The sequence below is a fragment of the Rhamphochromis sp. 'chilingali' genome (assembly GCF_963969265.1).
Source record: "Rhamphochromis sp. 'chilingali' genome assembly, chromosome: 1".
NCBI lineage: Eukaryota > Metazoa > Chordata > Actinopteri > Cichliformes > Cichlidae > Rhamphochromis > Rhamphochromis sp. 'chilingali'.
Window position 1 is genome coordinate 3,941,196 of NC_137929.1, and position 17,273 is coordinate 3,958,468.

The 17,273-nt window shown below is 43.3% G+C and overlaps 2 protein-coding genes across 2 annotated transcripts in view; one reads left to right on the top strand and one right to left on the bottom strand.

Moving 5' to 3' along the window:
• LOC308399066 (uncharacterized protein) overlaps positions 1 to 17,273 on the bottom strand; it is a 262,268-nt gene that overhangs the window by 55,112 nt on the left and 189,883 nt on the right. The gene's annotated exons all lie outside the window — the stretch shown is intronic.
• LOC308397253 (protein NLRC3-like) overlaps positions 10,825 to 17,273 on the top strand; it is a 30,876-nt gene continuing 24,427 nt past the window's right edge. Inside the window, exons 1-3 of the mRNA XM_080883073.1 lie at positions 10,825 to 11,202; positions 11,331 to 13,131; positions 15,980 to 16,153. Of these exons, the coding sequence (XP_080739199.1) occupies positions 10,863 to 11,202; positions 11,331 to 13,131; positions 15,980 to 16,153 (2,315 nt within the window). The 5' untranslated portion in view covers positions 10,825 to 10,862. The remainder of the gene's footprint in view (positions 11,203 to 11,330; positions 13,132 to 15,979; positions 16,154 to 17,273) is intronic.

The following is a 17,273-nucleotide window of genomic DNA, read 5'->3' on the forward strand; positions in this document are numbered from 1 at the left end:
GCAAATCAAAGAAGAGCCAGTTGAACCTGAGCTGTCTGTAGTGGTGACACCAACACCATGTCACCTGCACATGCTGACCCAGGGTCAGTGTTGAACCTATAAGCTGTGTCCTCACAGTTCAATATGTCCTCACTGCACAGGTCAATGACATCAGAGCTGTAATGTTGTTCCCGTCTCACTAAAACTTCTGGCATAAGGTGACTTTTCTGGGTGATTCCTACTCCAGGGTCACCAGTTTGAATCCCTCTGTTACTGCTGGGAACGTGCTGCTAAAGTGCCCTTGAGCAAGGCCACGTCCAGCTTATGAAGCCAACCCTGGGCTCTGCTTGCTGGCAGTGACAGAGTAGATGAAACAGCTCAGTGGATGCTAACTCACAGCTAACAGCGCTCTGTCATGGATAAGTGAAATAAAGCTGACTGACCCACAGCTGCACACAAACACCTCCAACACCTACAGGTCAGCAGGTCCACTGCTGTCTCTGATGGGCCCAAACTTTGCTTGTTCAGCGTTTGCTGCTGCTGACTTTGAAAATCACACCAAACATGGAATCAAATATATCGACTCGGCTTAGACTACAGAGAAGCTGCCCACAAAACTCAAACACAAAAGGCTTTTTAAAGACAACAATCACTTTGACAGACACACAAACACGACTGAGTACAGAGCAGCTGCTGGTTTGAAGCCACAGAAATGTTCAAATGTTTAAACACACTGCAGCGTTGCAGCCGTGATGCATTTGTGCTGCTAAGGCCACACACATCAGCTGCCTTACATTTTAGTACCAGTTCATCTCTGACCATGGCAGCACAGTCTTTCCAGTACAGTGATGTTGGTGGGGACAGTGGGGACTGATTGTTCATTGGCTGTAAGCCGGTCACATGGACGTTTAACTGGTGCTTTGATTGCTCTGTAGTCTGTTGTGCCTGTGAGCTGCTCCTAAAATGAGACAGATTATAATTGTCACCATTCTGTTAATGACTCTTATTATGTGCGCTCTCCTCCACTGTCACACTAAACACATTAAACCTTTATTTTTGTGTAAAGTCAGGATTTATTGGCTCTTCTTAAAAGTGTCATGAAGTGCAAATGTCATGGTCCGCTGTGACAGACCGTGTGGAGAGTGCGTGGAGGACTCAGGTGCGGACACGAGTGACACGGGAGTAAACTTTAAACAAAAGCGAGCCTTTTATTGTGGCTGGTAACGCAAGAGAAACAAACAAGAATAAGGGCAGCTCAAAAGCAATAACTAAACAGAAACCTAAACTGGGAATGAACTAAGGTAAGGCTATGAATACAACAGACCGGGCATGGAAACATGGAAGGTGGGAACACAGACGACGCGACACAGACTGTATGAAACACAGAGACTAAATACACATGAGGGATGATCAGGGGAAGTGGATGCACACGGGGAACACAGGTGACACTGATAATCATAACAAGACACGGCAGGAGTGAACGTAACACTGATGGGAGATGGGCAAAGTAAAACAGGAAGTACACAGAGGTTCAAACAGGAGGAGAGAGAGCACGGGGAGAACGCAGACATAACGGGCTGGGGAAAACATAGAATAAAACACAAAGAGAGACGAGGGCTCATAAATACACAGAGGGGCACACAGGGGGTAAGAGTCACGAAGGGAAAACACATAAGGAACAATGTAACAGATCAACCCAGGAAGCATGGCCTAAATAAAGAACAAAATACAAAAATACATGAAAACTAAGAATACTGGGCCCACATGGCCCAGGACCATGACAGCAAAACTCAGCAAACATTATACAAAAGTAGATTTAGAAGCTGAACAGAACTGAAAACATTTAAAGTGACAGTCAGCACAAATCCAGCTGACATCTCCATCCAACCCAAGTCTTCATTTAAAGTCATTATAACTGTGACACACGTTTGTTACAGTATTAATCCTGCCTGATGCTGCAGGGCCAACATCATGAAACAGGCTCAGCATTTATTTCCATTATGAAACTTTATCATTAAAAACAAACCATTGTTCTGCAGTCGTCCCAGGACTGTCGGTCAAACGTTCTCTCCACATGTTTAAGGCTGAGCTCACTTTATCGTCTGCCTGAAGGAGGGAAGCAGATGTTACTAAACATCACAATAAAACATATGAAATGGGTGCACATGAGGAACGTCTGCACTGTTAAAGCCATGCAAACATCTTCACACATGAAGCAGCAACACCTCTCAGTTTAGCAGCAGCTGGTAAAAGCCACAGTGATCCTGGAGCCTCCCTGAAGGACTCGTTCATCAGTAACTGTCAGGAGGACGATTAAACCTGCTGCACACGTCCTGTAGTTACACACTCGGGAGGAAAGACGACGTCCTCGCTCTGCAACATGATCTGTGTTTCATCCAGGACGCTCAAACACAGACTGGTTTCCAAATATTAGACGCACTGGTTCTTCATGCGTTTCTACCTGAGCACTCAGAGTCATTTCTACAACAGGCCTCCTTCACCTGCTGGTGCCTCTGTTTCTGTGTTTGGCTGTTTCCATCAGTGCCTGATGTTTGTGATCTTTGATCTGTTCTGAAGTCTCTCTTTGTAACACAAATGTTGTTTGGCTTCTTTTGCAAACAAGGCATAAGAACTTTAATGGATTCATTTGCTGATCTTACTTTTCTGATGCAAAGCCGTCCTTTCAACGCTTTAGAAAGAAAACCAAACAATGTTTTTAAAACTTTCCCAAAATGTAAAAGCTATTAAAACCATAAACTTCTGCTCCTTGATCATGTGATTCTTCTTCTAGACTGTCTGTAATTGTTATTGCTGTTTGTCAATAAAGTTGTTTTTTATAAGTTATGTTGTAAAGGAAGCTTGTGGCGAGGGAGGAGGGGCGACTAAAAGCAGGTTCATATAGTGGGAAAGTCCTCAGGTCATGTGAGGATATTTACTGATGCGTCAACACTGTCAGATAAAAGAACGGCTGCTGCATTTGTTCTCCCACAAATAAGTTTGGTGATGAGTAAAAGAATTACAGATGATGTGGCAGTTTATACTGGGAGCTGGTAGTGATGTTACTGGCTTGAACTGGGTGGAGGACGCACTAATATGCAGGTATGTGGTTTGCTGGGACTCTAGCAGCGTGCTAGTGAGCACAGGTGATATGTCTTCAGACTCTAGGCAACATATTGTTTTTGATATACTTCATTTACTGTATAGAATCAAACACAGAGGGATAGAAGTGGATTTCTTATGGCTCCCTGTGAATATCGGTGTTGATGCAATGAACAGGACGATGAGTTTAAAAAGGTGCAGCAAGAAGAAGTCGTGCAGGTTTGACTATAAAATACAGTGAAAGTGAGGTGAAGAGTATAATGAAGGTAAAGATGAAGGACGAGTGGCAGGCACACTGGGACAGAGACGGGAAAGGCAGATATTATTATACAGAAAACAGTCGTGTAGAAGAAGCTGCAGCAGAGACCAGGATGGAATCTGGAGAGTCAGAGTTGGTCACACAGGCTTGAATAGCACACTTAAAAAGGTAAACACGACACAGGAAGTGTGACTTCTGTGGACCAGAGGAGACGTTTGACGGGTTGTTAGCGTCGTCAGGATGCTGGATGGAAACGCTGTGCCTGATAGGATGATTACAGGCTGGACTTTGTCTTCCTGTTACAGATGGATCCAGGCCCTGGATGACTGCTGGACACACATGACCCACACTAGGCTGCCTTCATCCATCCTTTCCTCCTTCACTGAGACTCAGAGTCAGCATGTATGTATTTATCAGTGATTTGAATCCTTTCATTACAGAGTGAAGTTAAAGTAGACGTGTGAACACACTAATAAACACAAAAGGACACAACTACTACTCCATGATGGAAAGCTGAAGTATTACACAGCTTTATGAACCTCCTGTTATCCTGGTAGACGAGTACAGCAATAAATCTTTTACTTGAACATCTTCTGGCTCCAATAAGCTTTGAAATGTGACCATGAAGTTAGAGACACACTGACTGAAACCCACAGCTGTGACTGTGGATCACATCCACACACAGTGTAGCTGCTGTCTCTGTGTGAGCCTTTGCACTGCTGCTCGCAGCACCGTTATATCACTCAGCGCTCGCTGCTGTTATTGAATCCACTTTTTACTGTCCGTGCAATCAAGCTCCTCTGCAGAGCTAGAAAATATCTTCGAACCAGTTTATGTGTTAGGGGATCCTTTGCAGCTGTGACTGTTGCCTGTGTTTTGGTCCTTTGGTTCCTGGGAGCCTTTTACATTTCCATCAGCAACAAATATCTGAACAGGCTTTATTGTAGGAAATACAGGATTAAATAGTTGTCATTATTTATTAGATGTTGTTAAAGATGATCAGATGCTTGTTTAGTTTAATGCTGTGGCTTCAGTCAGCATCACTGTGCTGTATAGTTTTATTTTTCTGATCCTTCTGTTAAAGTTGCTGAATAAAAGCTGGTTGGTCTGCACCTCACCTCTGCCTCGAGCCTCCTTCTTTAAAGCAGCAGAGGCTCTTCATTCAGGTATCACAGCTCGAGTTGTTCTGCAGGAGACCCAGAGTACTGTCCTTGGTCCATAATGACATTAATCCTCAAAAATAGTTCTGGCATAATAATTGTGCACACAGTGTAAAACTGAAGAAGCTTCTCAGATGAAATATCTTCAAGAAACTTAAAAAAGTCCAGACACTTTTGTTTCTGAGCTTCTTAATTCAATTCAATTTTATTTATATAAATCACAACAGCAGTCGCCTCAAGGCGCTTTATATTGTACAGTAGATCGCACAATTATAGATACAGAGAAAAACCCAACAATCATATGACCCCCTATGAGCAGTACTTTGGCGACAGTGGGAAGGAAAAACTCCCTTTTAACAGGAAGAAACCTCCAGCAGAACCAGGCTCAGGGAGGGGCGGGGCCATCTGCTGTGATTGGTTTGGGTGAGAGAAGGAAGACAGGATAAAGACATGCTGTGGAAGAGAGACAGATGAACCGCTGAGTGTTGTCCCGTCGAGGTGGCTCTTCTATGTTGTGCATTTATGGCACCAAACCACAAATGCAAAGGAAGAAAGGGTCGAGGCTGATTGGTGTATGTGCCCATGAGTATGAGTGTACACGGGTGTTTCTCTGTGTTAGTGACAGTCTGACAGAAGGCTGCATCCCTCAGCCTCACGTGGGCTGTGTAGCCCCTTTACAACTGCAGTGAGAGCTCAGACCTGTTTCTGGTGGGTGGTGGACTCCTCCAGGGCTTCCCCTGATTCCCCTTCTGCCACAGAAGACTGTGGCCTCAGAAACTCATATCTGCTTTTTGCAAATGAAGCGAACCTGTTGGCTTCATCAGCAGGGGCGGATCTAGAAGGGTGGCATGGGGTGGCAAGTGCCACCCTAAAATGATCCCTTGCCACCCCAAGTGCCACCCCAGTTTTGCATATGACAGTGTTTATTAAAATAAGTTTAACAGTTTGAGCGTAGTTACAGTCAGCAGTGAATATAAATGCTAGAACTGGATATATTCCATAGTGTCCCCCCCTCCACATTAACAAATGGTTCAGCCCATAGCAGGACGGCTTTCTTCTTGTTTTCAGCAGCAAGTGATGCTTATGATTGTGCCAGAGCACATTTTGAACAACACCATGGGAATTTCTGATTTTACACAGGTGGGTGGATGTTACACTGTGGAAATGAAGGAAGGTGAGTGCTATTTTAAATGGTTGTAGAAAATGAAAAAACAGCAGGTGTATTGGCTGCATTTTTAGATAAATAGTTGTATCTGTTTACAAAATGTACAATTTATATTTGCATTTCAAGTTATAAACATTTACCCAACACGTCTGTGGTTTTTTTACAGTAAAAAATACTGCTAGGATTTTAGGTTCTTTGTGTGATTTCAGATCAGTAATAGTTACATTAATAGTAATAGTAATACTAATGCAGTATGTCAGTGAAAAAACAACTAAATTCAGTTGAGCTGAAAAGATACCAAACAAAGCAAGAGGAGGAAAAAATAAAATGAAACAATCTGAGGGTGAAATACAAACGTAAACTCAAAGGAGTCACAAATGTCCGGTTGTGTTTCAGACCTCAGAGGGTGAATCCAACAAATCATGAAAAATGAGGTTTACATGTTTGTTCATGACAGTGCAGATTTCTGACATTTTGTGTAATTTAAGCTGCAACAATGTGACAGTTTTCTAACAAAAACAGTGAAACTTAAGTTAGACTTGTGTTTGTAAATGAAGCGCCCCATGTTGTGTAGCTTTCTGGAGTTTATACTTATTGGGCTACATATGTATTTAATATACAGGCTGTACAGTACATAACATCAAAACTCACATGTTTCATGTAACTAAAGTGTGTAATCATGTGGGTACAGACAATAATTAAGTTATAGACTATATTTATATGAAAAACGTGCATACTTACTGCATTTGAATCATTTTAACCACATGTAACCACCTGCATATGTGTTTGGGGGGAAAAGGCTTTGATTTTGCCACCCTAAGAAAATTTCTCTAGAGCCGCCCCTGACCATTTCACAGGATTTGCATTTAAAGATGCAACAAGACTAAAATGGTTAGGGTCAGGAGGTCAAAGGTCAGAGCTCCTGTGGGTCTGAGGGCGGCCTCACGCTGGAGAAGGATGAAGGAGTCTGACCTGAGCCAGTGTTTGACATGAACACATCAGCACTGCTGTCAGTGAGCCTAACGACAGCCGTTAGCATCATTTCAGTGTTTCAGTCATAAAAACACTTCCTGTCTCTGTGGTGGTTACAGTGACATCATGCAGTTTGTGCTTTGACCTCCAGAGGGCGACAAATCAGCACAGACAGAGAGCTCCATTCAAACTTTGCTGCCATCAGGAATAATTCTTCAAATATAATCATCAGTGTTTGAGCAGTTATGATATCAGGGACAATCTAGACATGTGTGACAATACTGAACATGTCACATGACACACCTCAAACATCATGTGATCCACTCTCAGTCTGCACTTTCATTCATGACTTCAACAGGTTGAAACGAGCTTTGAAGAAACATCAGTGAAATAAATCTTTCATGGATTCATGTGAGCAGCAGATGAACTTTGTACCAACAACATCTTCAATAACAGAGTCTGAATGAAGCTCAGGTGTTGATGCTGCTCACTGATTGGACGCTTGCTTTCAGCTCTGCTCTCAGTCTTTACTGCACAGGTGAAGGTAGAAAGTGTGACTGGATCTATAGACTGGAAACAGAGAAACATGCTGAACATTTGAAGCTTTGCAGCAGAAATGTTCATGTTACAAATACAGCAGAGCTGATCTGGGATCAGTGTGTTCACACCTGCAGCTACAACAAGGTTTCATGTCTCCACACGTCAGCATGTGAACTTTACTCTGACTCAGTCTGAGCAGTCAGACGGCATATTTTTAAAGTTAACACATCAGCACACACAGAGCTGAGCCCCTCCCACCTGTGCTGAGTTTCAGGTGGAGCCCCGCCTCCTTCCAGGAAGCAGCTCACCTGTGTGTCCGTGTTTAGTGTCCAGGTGTGGAGTGGAGCTTGTTGTTGGTGTGTGAAGAAACTGTAAGTTTGCTTTGTTTCCTCCTTTAACAGTTTGTCTTTAGGAACTTTACTGTTTGTTCAGCTCGTGTTTGATTTCTTCACACAACAAACTGTGTGTGTTTGTATTTCCGGTCTCTCCATTAAAGTCAGTGTGTAATGTTTCCTGGCTAACATCAGCTGTGTGCAGCTTAGTTCAGCACAAATCTGCCGCTCCATAGTTCACGGTAACGGACTCACAGCTGGACCAACGAGGCCGAGTGTGTCCGCCACTCTGAGCTACGTTCGTGTTTGTGTACTTGTAGTTTGTACTTTGAGTTCACTCAGAGCCCACAGAGGACGCAGCGTACGTGATGACGTCACAGCCCTTTACCTCCTTTACTGTCACTGTGATTAATATTTACACACGAGACACCTGCAGAGCTCTGACGCTAAGCTAGCACACAGCATGCTAACGCTAAGCTAACGCTAAGCTAGCACACAGCATGCTAACGCTAAGCTAACGCTAAGCTAGCACACAGCATGCTAACACTAAGCTAAAGCTAGGCTAGCCAAGAACCCAGAGTGAGGTTAAAGCTGAGTAAACACTGACCCCAGACCAGCACCGTGATAAAGTGAGCTGCTGCTGCTGAACTTGAACAGGTAACAAAGTGATGAGCAGTCAGGCTGCAGGTTTCTACCTGTTCATGTTTCTACAGTAGAATCACTTTGAAGTGTCTTTGTGCTGTTTCATCTTTGATTTGTGTTCATAAACACTCAGAGAAACATCACGTGACCTCATCAGGATCTGTGTTGGTGTGTGGGGCTGTACCTCAGCTTTATGTTGTTACATGCTCATTTGTTCATTTTACACAGTAACATCAAAGTAATGTTATGAGGAGTAATGAAGTAACGTACTCCATTACTTTTAATTAAAGTGTTCTGTGTAATATGTGTAATAATGACTGTTTTGAGTAATGACCAACACTGATCACAACAAAGAGGAAATGCCTCCAACATGCACAAACATTTGAGCCACAACATGCAGTTAATGTGCACAAATGTCTTTGATATGCTGCTCAGTGATGGTGGTGACTGTCAGAGCAGAGCTACTGAGAATCAATAAGTAATATCAATGATGGGATCAGAATCACTAAATTCTTCTCATCCCTGTCAGTATCATACATGTGCTGTATAATGTGATAAATGTAGAGGTGCTGGCTGTTCTCTCACTCTGCTGTTTAGCTGTAAAGGACGCCTCCCTGCCTTTGTCTCATTCATGACCTTTAATAGTCTCTTCTAACATGCAGAGATCTGTATGATCTGTTTCATAGAGTCTAACCAGCCTGTACAGGTAACAACAACAGTCACTGCATCACTGACACACAAACGTCATCTCTGTCAATAACAACATTCATACATGGAATAAAAACACATCAGTGGATCATTGCTGGAGCTGATGTTTGTGCTCCTGGTGCAAAGGCTCTCAGTTTCCTCCTTGAAATAACATCAGTGGTGGGTCAGCGACATGCTTTCTTTCCCTCTCAGGTTTAAATATCTGGGACTCTCCACCGTTTGGTTTTAGAGCTGAAGAAGCTTCTCAGATGAAACGTCTTCCAGAAACTTAAAGACGTCTCTTTTCTCTCCAAGCTCCTTAGATCACATGACCTGGATGACTGAACCTACAGACATATTGACCTGGTTTCATGGTCACATGACAGGTCAGAGGTCAGCGACTGTAACTCAGTTCCTCCTGTTAATGTGAACTCACTGAGTGTTTGTGGTTTACCTCTCAGACTGACTGAAGATGATGATGGAGGAAGAGGAGGACAGAGCAGAGTCTGCAGGGTCCAGCTGTCCGTCTGTGAGGAGTGACTGGTCCAAAGGTCATAATCCAAACTTCAGTGGTGAACCTGGAGCAACGAGGTCAGAGAGCTGAACTCACTGAGTAACAGAAATAATTCTGCACTGACATTATAATCAGTGTTGACTCTGGTTGATTGTCTGACTGTGTTTGTGAGCTGAGAGGAAATGAAAATGAGTTTGTAACAAAAATCAGTTTTGTCCAGTTTTCCTGTAAAAAGCTGAACTCTAATCTAAGAGGATGTTACTGACAGGAAACAGCTGCATTATCTGCAGTCTGTGTGATCACAGCTGCTTCAATCATGTTTGTGTCTGCAGAGGTCAGAGGTCACAGTCTGCAGGGTCCAGCTGTCCGTCTGTGAGGAGTGACCGGTCCAAAGGTTATAATCCAAACTTCAGTGGTGAACCTGGAGCAACGAGGTCAGAGAGCTGTGATGACTCCTTTACATGTTTGTGTTTCCTGGATAAATATGACCTGAAACATCCTCAGATTGTTACAAAGATTCATTAAAAAGAAAACAATGAAAGAGAAAAGATCCAAATGTTCGACTTGGTCATTTGCTGTTTGAGGACAGTGATGCTCATATCTGTGGGGAAAGTGTGACCTGAGTGGGTTCATGTTTGTCTTTAAAGAACAGAGCTGCTCTGATTCTCTTTGTGTCTGATCTGTTAAACAGTCTGAGAGGTCACACAGAGACCCAGCAGCTAAAGCCTGGATCATACTGGCTGCTGTTACTCCATCAGGACAACACTGAACCACAGTGGTGTGGATGTAGTGGATAAATCCCACCATACTGATGCTCAGAGTTAACCACAGGGAACAAAACCAGATGTTACCTTCAGATTGTGACCTTTGGAGTGGACGATGCAGATTTCAATAGAGAATAAATGTTGTTGTTTTTCAGCTGTGAAGAAAGAATCGAATTTTCTGAACTGAAGAATTTATGATGCTGGAAACAACATGGAGACTATAACACAACATTTCCACTGTGTTCATAGAATGAATGTAAAACTGTCAGACATTCATTAAATATGCAAAATGTCTACAGAAGCATCAGAGGGTCAGACGTGAAGCACTCAGTGATTTTGATCAAATGACTCATCAGTTATTGATCTGTACTACACTGATCTACCACGTTAGTAAAGCTGGTGTTCTGGTGGTGGAGGGAGACTCGGATCATGTTCTGGTTTTGGAGCAGTGATCTGCTGATGGTTCAGTTTGATGAGCTTCTTCAAAATCATCCCTGACATCACCACTGAAAGGACGTCCATGAAAACAGACTGAAAATTACTGATATGTTCACAATCTGAGAGTTTAAAACTTGACAGACTTGATTCAGATGAAGTTATTTGAGCAGAAACTCCTGGATCTTTATCCTGTGTGGATCTAATCCTTCATGGTTCCTCCACAGAGTGGACCAGCAGAGCTCAGAGGTTCCCAGTGGTCAGTCTGCCCAGCAGCATCAAACACAGCTGGACTCCATATTTATGGTCTGTACATGTACAACAACTACTGTTACATCTGTTCTGTTCACAGTCATCTCCATGCTGCTCTTTGTAGACCAGTGGATCGTCAGTGTGTCCAACATGGATCTGATGTTTGGCTCCATGATTTCAGTCTGATTGGCTCATTCATAAATATTCTGTTCCAGCTGCTGGAGGACAACATCATCACTTTTGTGAAGAACGAGCTGAAGAAGATCCAGAAGGTTCTGAGTCCAGATTACCCAGAATGCTTAGAGAGTCAGAGGAGCAGCAGCAGAGAGGCATTTGTGAAGATCATAGTGGACTTCCTGATGAGAATGAAGCAGGAGGAGCTGGCTGACCGTCTGCAGAGCAGTAAGAGGATTTATCTAAAGATTTAAGCTGCTGGATAAATGAACATTTTCCAGAGATGGAAGATGGAGCAACATGTTTTAAAGATTAGTTCTTTTTGGAATTGAGTGTTTATTTTTCTTCTCATTCAGAACTTCAAGCTGCAGTTTGTCACCGTAACCTTAAATCCACCCTGAAGAAGAAGTTCCAGTGTGTGTTTGAGGGCATCGCTAAAGCAGGAAGCCCAACCCTCCTGAATCAGATCTACACAGAGCTCTACATCACAGAGGGAGGGACTGCAGAGGTCAATGATGAACATGAGGTCAGACATATTGAAACAGCATCCAGGAAACCACACAGACCAGAAACAACCATCAGACAAGAAGACATCTTTAAAGCCTCACCTGGAAGAGATGAACCAATCAGAACAGTGCTGACAAAGGGAGTGGCTGGCATTGGGAAAACAGTCTTAACACAGAAATACAGCCTGGACTGGGCTGAAGACAAAGCCAACCAGGACATCCAGTTCATATTTCCATTCACTTTCAGAGAGCTGAATGTGCTGAAAGAGGAAAAGTTCAGCTTGGTGGGACTTGTTCATCACTTCTTTACTGAAACCAAAGAAGCAGGAATCTGCAGCTTTGAAGACTTCCAGGTTGTGTTCATCTTTGATGGTCTGGATGAGTGTCGACTTCCTCTGGACTTCCACAAAACTACAATCCTAACTGACCCTAGAAAGTCCACCTCAGTGGATGTGCTGCTGATAAACCTCATCAGGGGGAAACTGCTTCCCTCTGCTCGCCTCTGGATAACCACACGACCTGCAGCAGCCAATCAGATCCCTCCTGACTGTGTTGGCATGGTGACAGAGGTCAGAGGGTTCACTGACCCACAGAAGGAGGAGTACTTCAGGAAGAGATTCAGAGATGAGGAGCAGGCCAGCAGCATCATCTCCCACATCAAGACATCACGAAGCCTCCACATCATGTGCCACATCCCAGTCTTCTGCTGGATCACTGCTACAGTTCTGGAGGATGTGCTGGAAACCAGAGAGGGAGGACAGCTGCCCAAGACCCTAACTGAGATGTACATCCACTTCCTGGTGGTTCAGGCCAAAGTGAAGAAGGTCAAGTATGATGGAGGAGCTGAGACAGATCCACACTGGAGTCCAGAGAGCAGGAAGATGATGGAGTCTCTGGGAAAACTGGCTTTTGATCAGCTGCAGAAAGGAAACCTGATCTTCTATGAATCAGACCTGACAGAGTGTGGCATCGATATCAGAGCAGCCTCAGTGTACTCAGGAGTGTTCACACAGATCTTTAAAGAGGAGAGCGGACTGTACCAGAACAAGGTGTTCTGCTTCATCCATCTGAGTGTTCAGGAGTTTCTGGCTGCTCTTCATGTCCATCGGACCTTCATCAACTCTGGACTCAATCTGATGGAACAACAACAAACAACCTCTACATGGTCTAAACTATTTAACAAACCAAACCTACAATCTCTCCACCAGAGTGCTGTGAACAAGGCCCTACAGAGTCCAAATGGACACCTGGACTTGTTCCTCCGCTTCCTCCTGGGTCTTTCACTGCAGACCAATCAGACTCTCCTACGAGGCCTGCTGACACAGACAGGAAGTAGCTCACAGACCAATAAGAAAACAGTTCAGTACATCAAGGAGAAGCTCAGTGAGAATCTGTCTGCAGAGAAAAGCATCAATCTGATCCACTGTCTGAATGAACTGAATGATCGTTCTCTAGTGGAGGAGATCCAACAGTCCCTGAGATCAGGAAGTCTCTCCACAGATGAACTGTCTCCTGCTCAGTGGTCAGCTCTGGTCTTCATCTTACTGTCATCAGAAGAAGATCTGGATGTGTTTGACCTGCAGAAATACTCTGCTTCAGAGGAGGCTCTTCTGAGGCTGCTGCCAGTGGTCAAAGCCTCCAACAAAGCTCTGTAAGTACATTTGTACTCATGTCTTTACTTTTAACATCCAACTGTGTCAGTAATTTATTTCACCAGGTTTTCTGTCTTTGTATGAATTTGTATCCTAAAGTTTTGGGATTTCTCCAATACAACTGTAACCTCTTTGATGCCTCCAGAACTCGAGACGCTGGATTCACCATAAACTCTGATCATCACTGCTGCTGTTATGTTATCAGTCTGTGTTTAAACACTTAGGCTGCATGTGCCTGATGTTGTGATACTTTATATTCACATGCATGCTCCTAGATACATTTCTACTGCAGGTCTATTTTAGTCACAAATGTTGGTGAAACACTTGCGTTTACATGCATGGTGGGTCCTGCATTAAAGAAAGCATTTGAATTACTCAGTGACTCCTGGCAGCCAGAGAAACATCCTTAGTTCCACTTTAAACTAAACTCTGCTTCGGTCTTCCACAGTGTGTTTGTTGTTTCTTTGTTGTTGTTGGCCTGCTCTCTCCTCTCACTCCAATCTGGTTGCAGCAGATGTTTGTCCCTCCCTGAACCTGCAGACTTGGGTGCAGCACCTCAGTTCATCTTCAGTCTGAAACCAGCTGTTGTAGCTATATCCCCTCAAGCACACCTTCCCTGGTCATCTCTGCTGTGGTTGCTATAAAATTTAATCTTGATTTAAAAAAAAAAGATCAAAAAACCTCAAGTCAGACTTGATGCCATTTGTTGGCAGCATGGTGCCTGTTTGTTAGTCTTTGATGATAAACTGCAGCACAGTCTAAAGCAAACCTTCTGACTTTATTGACTTTATGCATGTATATATTCTTCCTGTTCACCTTGGACACACAACAGCTCTCTGTTTGTTGTGATTGGATCTAGAACAGCCAACATATCCTAATCTAGATGATTTCTAAGGTGGTATCTGGGAGGAAAAGTTAAAATCAGCTTGGATGGCCTGTACTGTATGATGGCCTTGTTAGCACCACATTGATAGCCATGCAGGGTGGTTCACTGCTTGGGCAAGAAGACCGAGGAGTGAGCCACCCTTGGTCAAAGCTTGGTCATTCAGCTCACTGTTTTCCCCTTGTTGGTTGATGATAGTATTTTTTTTACCTGACTTATAGTCATCATTGTCTTCAAATTAACTCACACACTGCTGACTGCTGTAGCTTACCTGGCTGAGCAGGTGACCCATGCACTGAAGGTTAGAGTCGTGACTCCAGGGCCTGGTTTGAGTCTGCCCAACACCATTTCCTGTGTTATTCTCCTCACTTCTCCCTCCCTTCCTGTCTTCTTTGTCCTGTACAGTGAAGACAAAAGGCCTCAAGTTGTGAAAACTCTTCCCCTTCATCACCTTCCATCTCTCTCATCTAAAATCTCCAGTATTCTCTGAGTAGAGAATCTTTTCACAATCTTGAATGATAAGGATCCAAGTGGGTAAAGTTAGTTATTTGTTGTGTTCCTATTTGCAGCTGGGATAGATTAAGAAAAACTATCGGCTGCCCAAATTACATCCAGTTTAGAAGACAAACATTGAGTGAAGTGTTTGTTTCATCATCCTTCACAACTCATCAACCAGGTGTCACAAACTGCAGCAGGACAGTACAAAGCATGTCATACTGGATGGCTGCAACAACTAGAGTTTTACCTACCTTTGGTATTTCGTGACAGCATGAGCGTAATATTTACTGAACAGAGTCGTCTTCTGTAATCTTTTCAGATTCAGATTCAGAACACTGTATTTATTTTCAAGGGGCAATTAGGATACTGAGCTTTCCAACCGTACATACAATACACAAACATCACATTGGGGAGACGGGTCAGGCTAGGTAGCTGGCCGGTCAGCCGCTAGAGCAGCGACCCGGAACCAAACAGCAGAAAATGCACAACATCAGGAAAGATGAGGAGAAAAAAGAACTCCCCCCAGACTGAGCTCCAACAGGGAGATCAGTTTGAGAACAGACAAAAAAAATGACCTTAGTGCAGAGCACATGAAAACTCTTAATGCGCCATAGAAGCACATGACAAGCAGCAGGGATGGGTAAAAGGTGAGAGACAGCCGGTGTAGACAGCGCACCCGGGCCTGCAGCATTTGCGCTGGTCCCCTCGACCCACCGTCTGCACCGGGAGGGGATAAGCATGCTTAGGATGGGAAGGAACAGTGTAAACACCGTCTGTTATCAGGGTGAGATTTGTTCAGCTCCAGCCTTGAGACCACAGCTGGCGCCGGTATGTTACCCGCATGAGCTGATGGTGGCTTTCTTTGGTGCGAACAACTGCATGTCAATTTCACAGCTGATCTAACAGTCCGTCACTCGTCTCTCAATCTCCCGTTGGAGAGCCACGAGCTTCTCCCAGAGGTTATCGGTTTTGTGCTCAAAGAGCAAAGTCTGAAAACTCACGACCGCCATGAGCTTCTTCAAGATCTTATCCGTGCTGCGTTCAATGAGCCCATTTTGAGAAGTCACGACCCGTCCCATTGTTTCAGTCACAGCGGGCAGCCTTGTGGGGGTTTGAACAGCTGATTCCGCTTTCTTTAATCTTCAATAAGCCAGGGCCAAGCCAGCTCAGATCAGCAAGAACCCTTTGCTGCTGTGAATGTCCGTGCTGCTATATTTCAGGATCAGGCTCTAAATGTACAAATGGATCTGAGAAGATTTCCAATCATGTTTCTACTAGATTTACAGTTTGTTTTCATGTCTTCTGACTCAGATGGTGGAGCAGGTGGCGCTTACAAGGAGTAAGTGCTGCTATAGAAGAAGAGTTGTGTTTTAATGAAGCTATTTAGTTAACCAATAATTGTATTGCATGCTGGCATTAAAAATGTTTCATTTGACTGATTTAATTGTTTGTTTGTTTTCTTCCAGACTGAGTGGCTGTAACCTCTCAGAGAGAAGCTGTGATGCTCTGTCCTCAGTTCTCAACTCCCAGTCCTCTAGTCTGAAAGAGCTGGACCTGAGTAACAATGACCTGCGGGATTCAGGAGTAAAGCTTCTGTCTGCTGCACTGCAGAGTCCACATTGTACACTGGAAACTCTCAGGTCAGGATCCAAACATATCATTAAAGGATATTATTGTATAAACAACCAAGCTTTATAGAATTGGCAGGTGAACTTTTCTTTATCTTTGGATTGCTTAGGAGATTCTTAATTACTGTCTGAACATTTTTTACAGTCACATATTTTGTTTTAATGGTAAAACAGAATTATAGTTCAGTTCAATGAGCAGGTAGCTGTGAGATTCATAATAATGAGGTATATTTGTATTAGAGATGACTAAACTTGAACAGTAGCTGTGAGTTACTTTGTTTACTCATGTGTGCTGATGTTGTGAGTAATTTAAAGCTGAAGTAAACTTGTAATGAGTTTGATAGAGTTTCTGAAGTAAGTGTACTTGGAGACATTTATGTGTTTACTAAAGTCCAGGAGCAGGAGGCTGTGTGTAGCATAGAGGAACCCAGACCTCAGCTTTGTCTCCTGGTTTCTGTTGCTGCTGTTAGTTTCCCCTCATCGTTCCCTTCATCAGTCTCCTCACTGTAACAAATCAAAGTGTTACTGTATAGATTCACGTCTGAATGTTGCCATGTGCTATTAAAACTAAAAGCGATGTTTCATACACCCACGTGGTTCAGTCACACAGTAACTGATGGTAAATAATGTTTGTGTTGAGCACATCGTACAGGTCAGCTGCTCCACACAGATCTCAGGTTTACATGCTGGAACAGTTTGTGATCATGAAGGATAAACCTCACTTCCTCTTTGTTTCATACAGATGTGACATGAACAGTAACACATTCATGAAATCCTTTTAGGAACACAAACACTATTGTAGCTGGATAATATATTTAAATGTAGGACAATGTAGGGGATCATAAACGACAGTAATAACTAACCACCACCTCACCATTTGGGTTGGTAGCTGCATGTTGACGGACAAAGTGTGGACTTTATACAAGTTTTTAAATTGTGTTGATCGACCACGTAAAACCAGAGTTATGATAAAATATCTGCAATGTTTGGTTTTCTTCCTGAATAGTATTGTTGTTTATAACAACGATAGTATTCAGTATTTATTGCAACAAACTTTGTTGTTTGCAAAACTCAGTAACTTTTTTGAAGAAGTAACTATATAATTAATTGCCCAACATTGGTCATTATATCC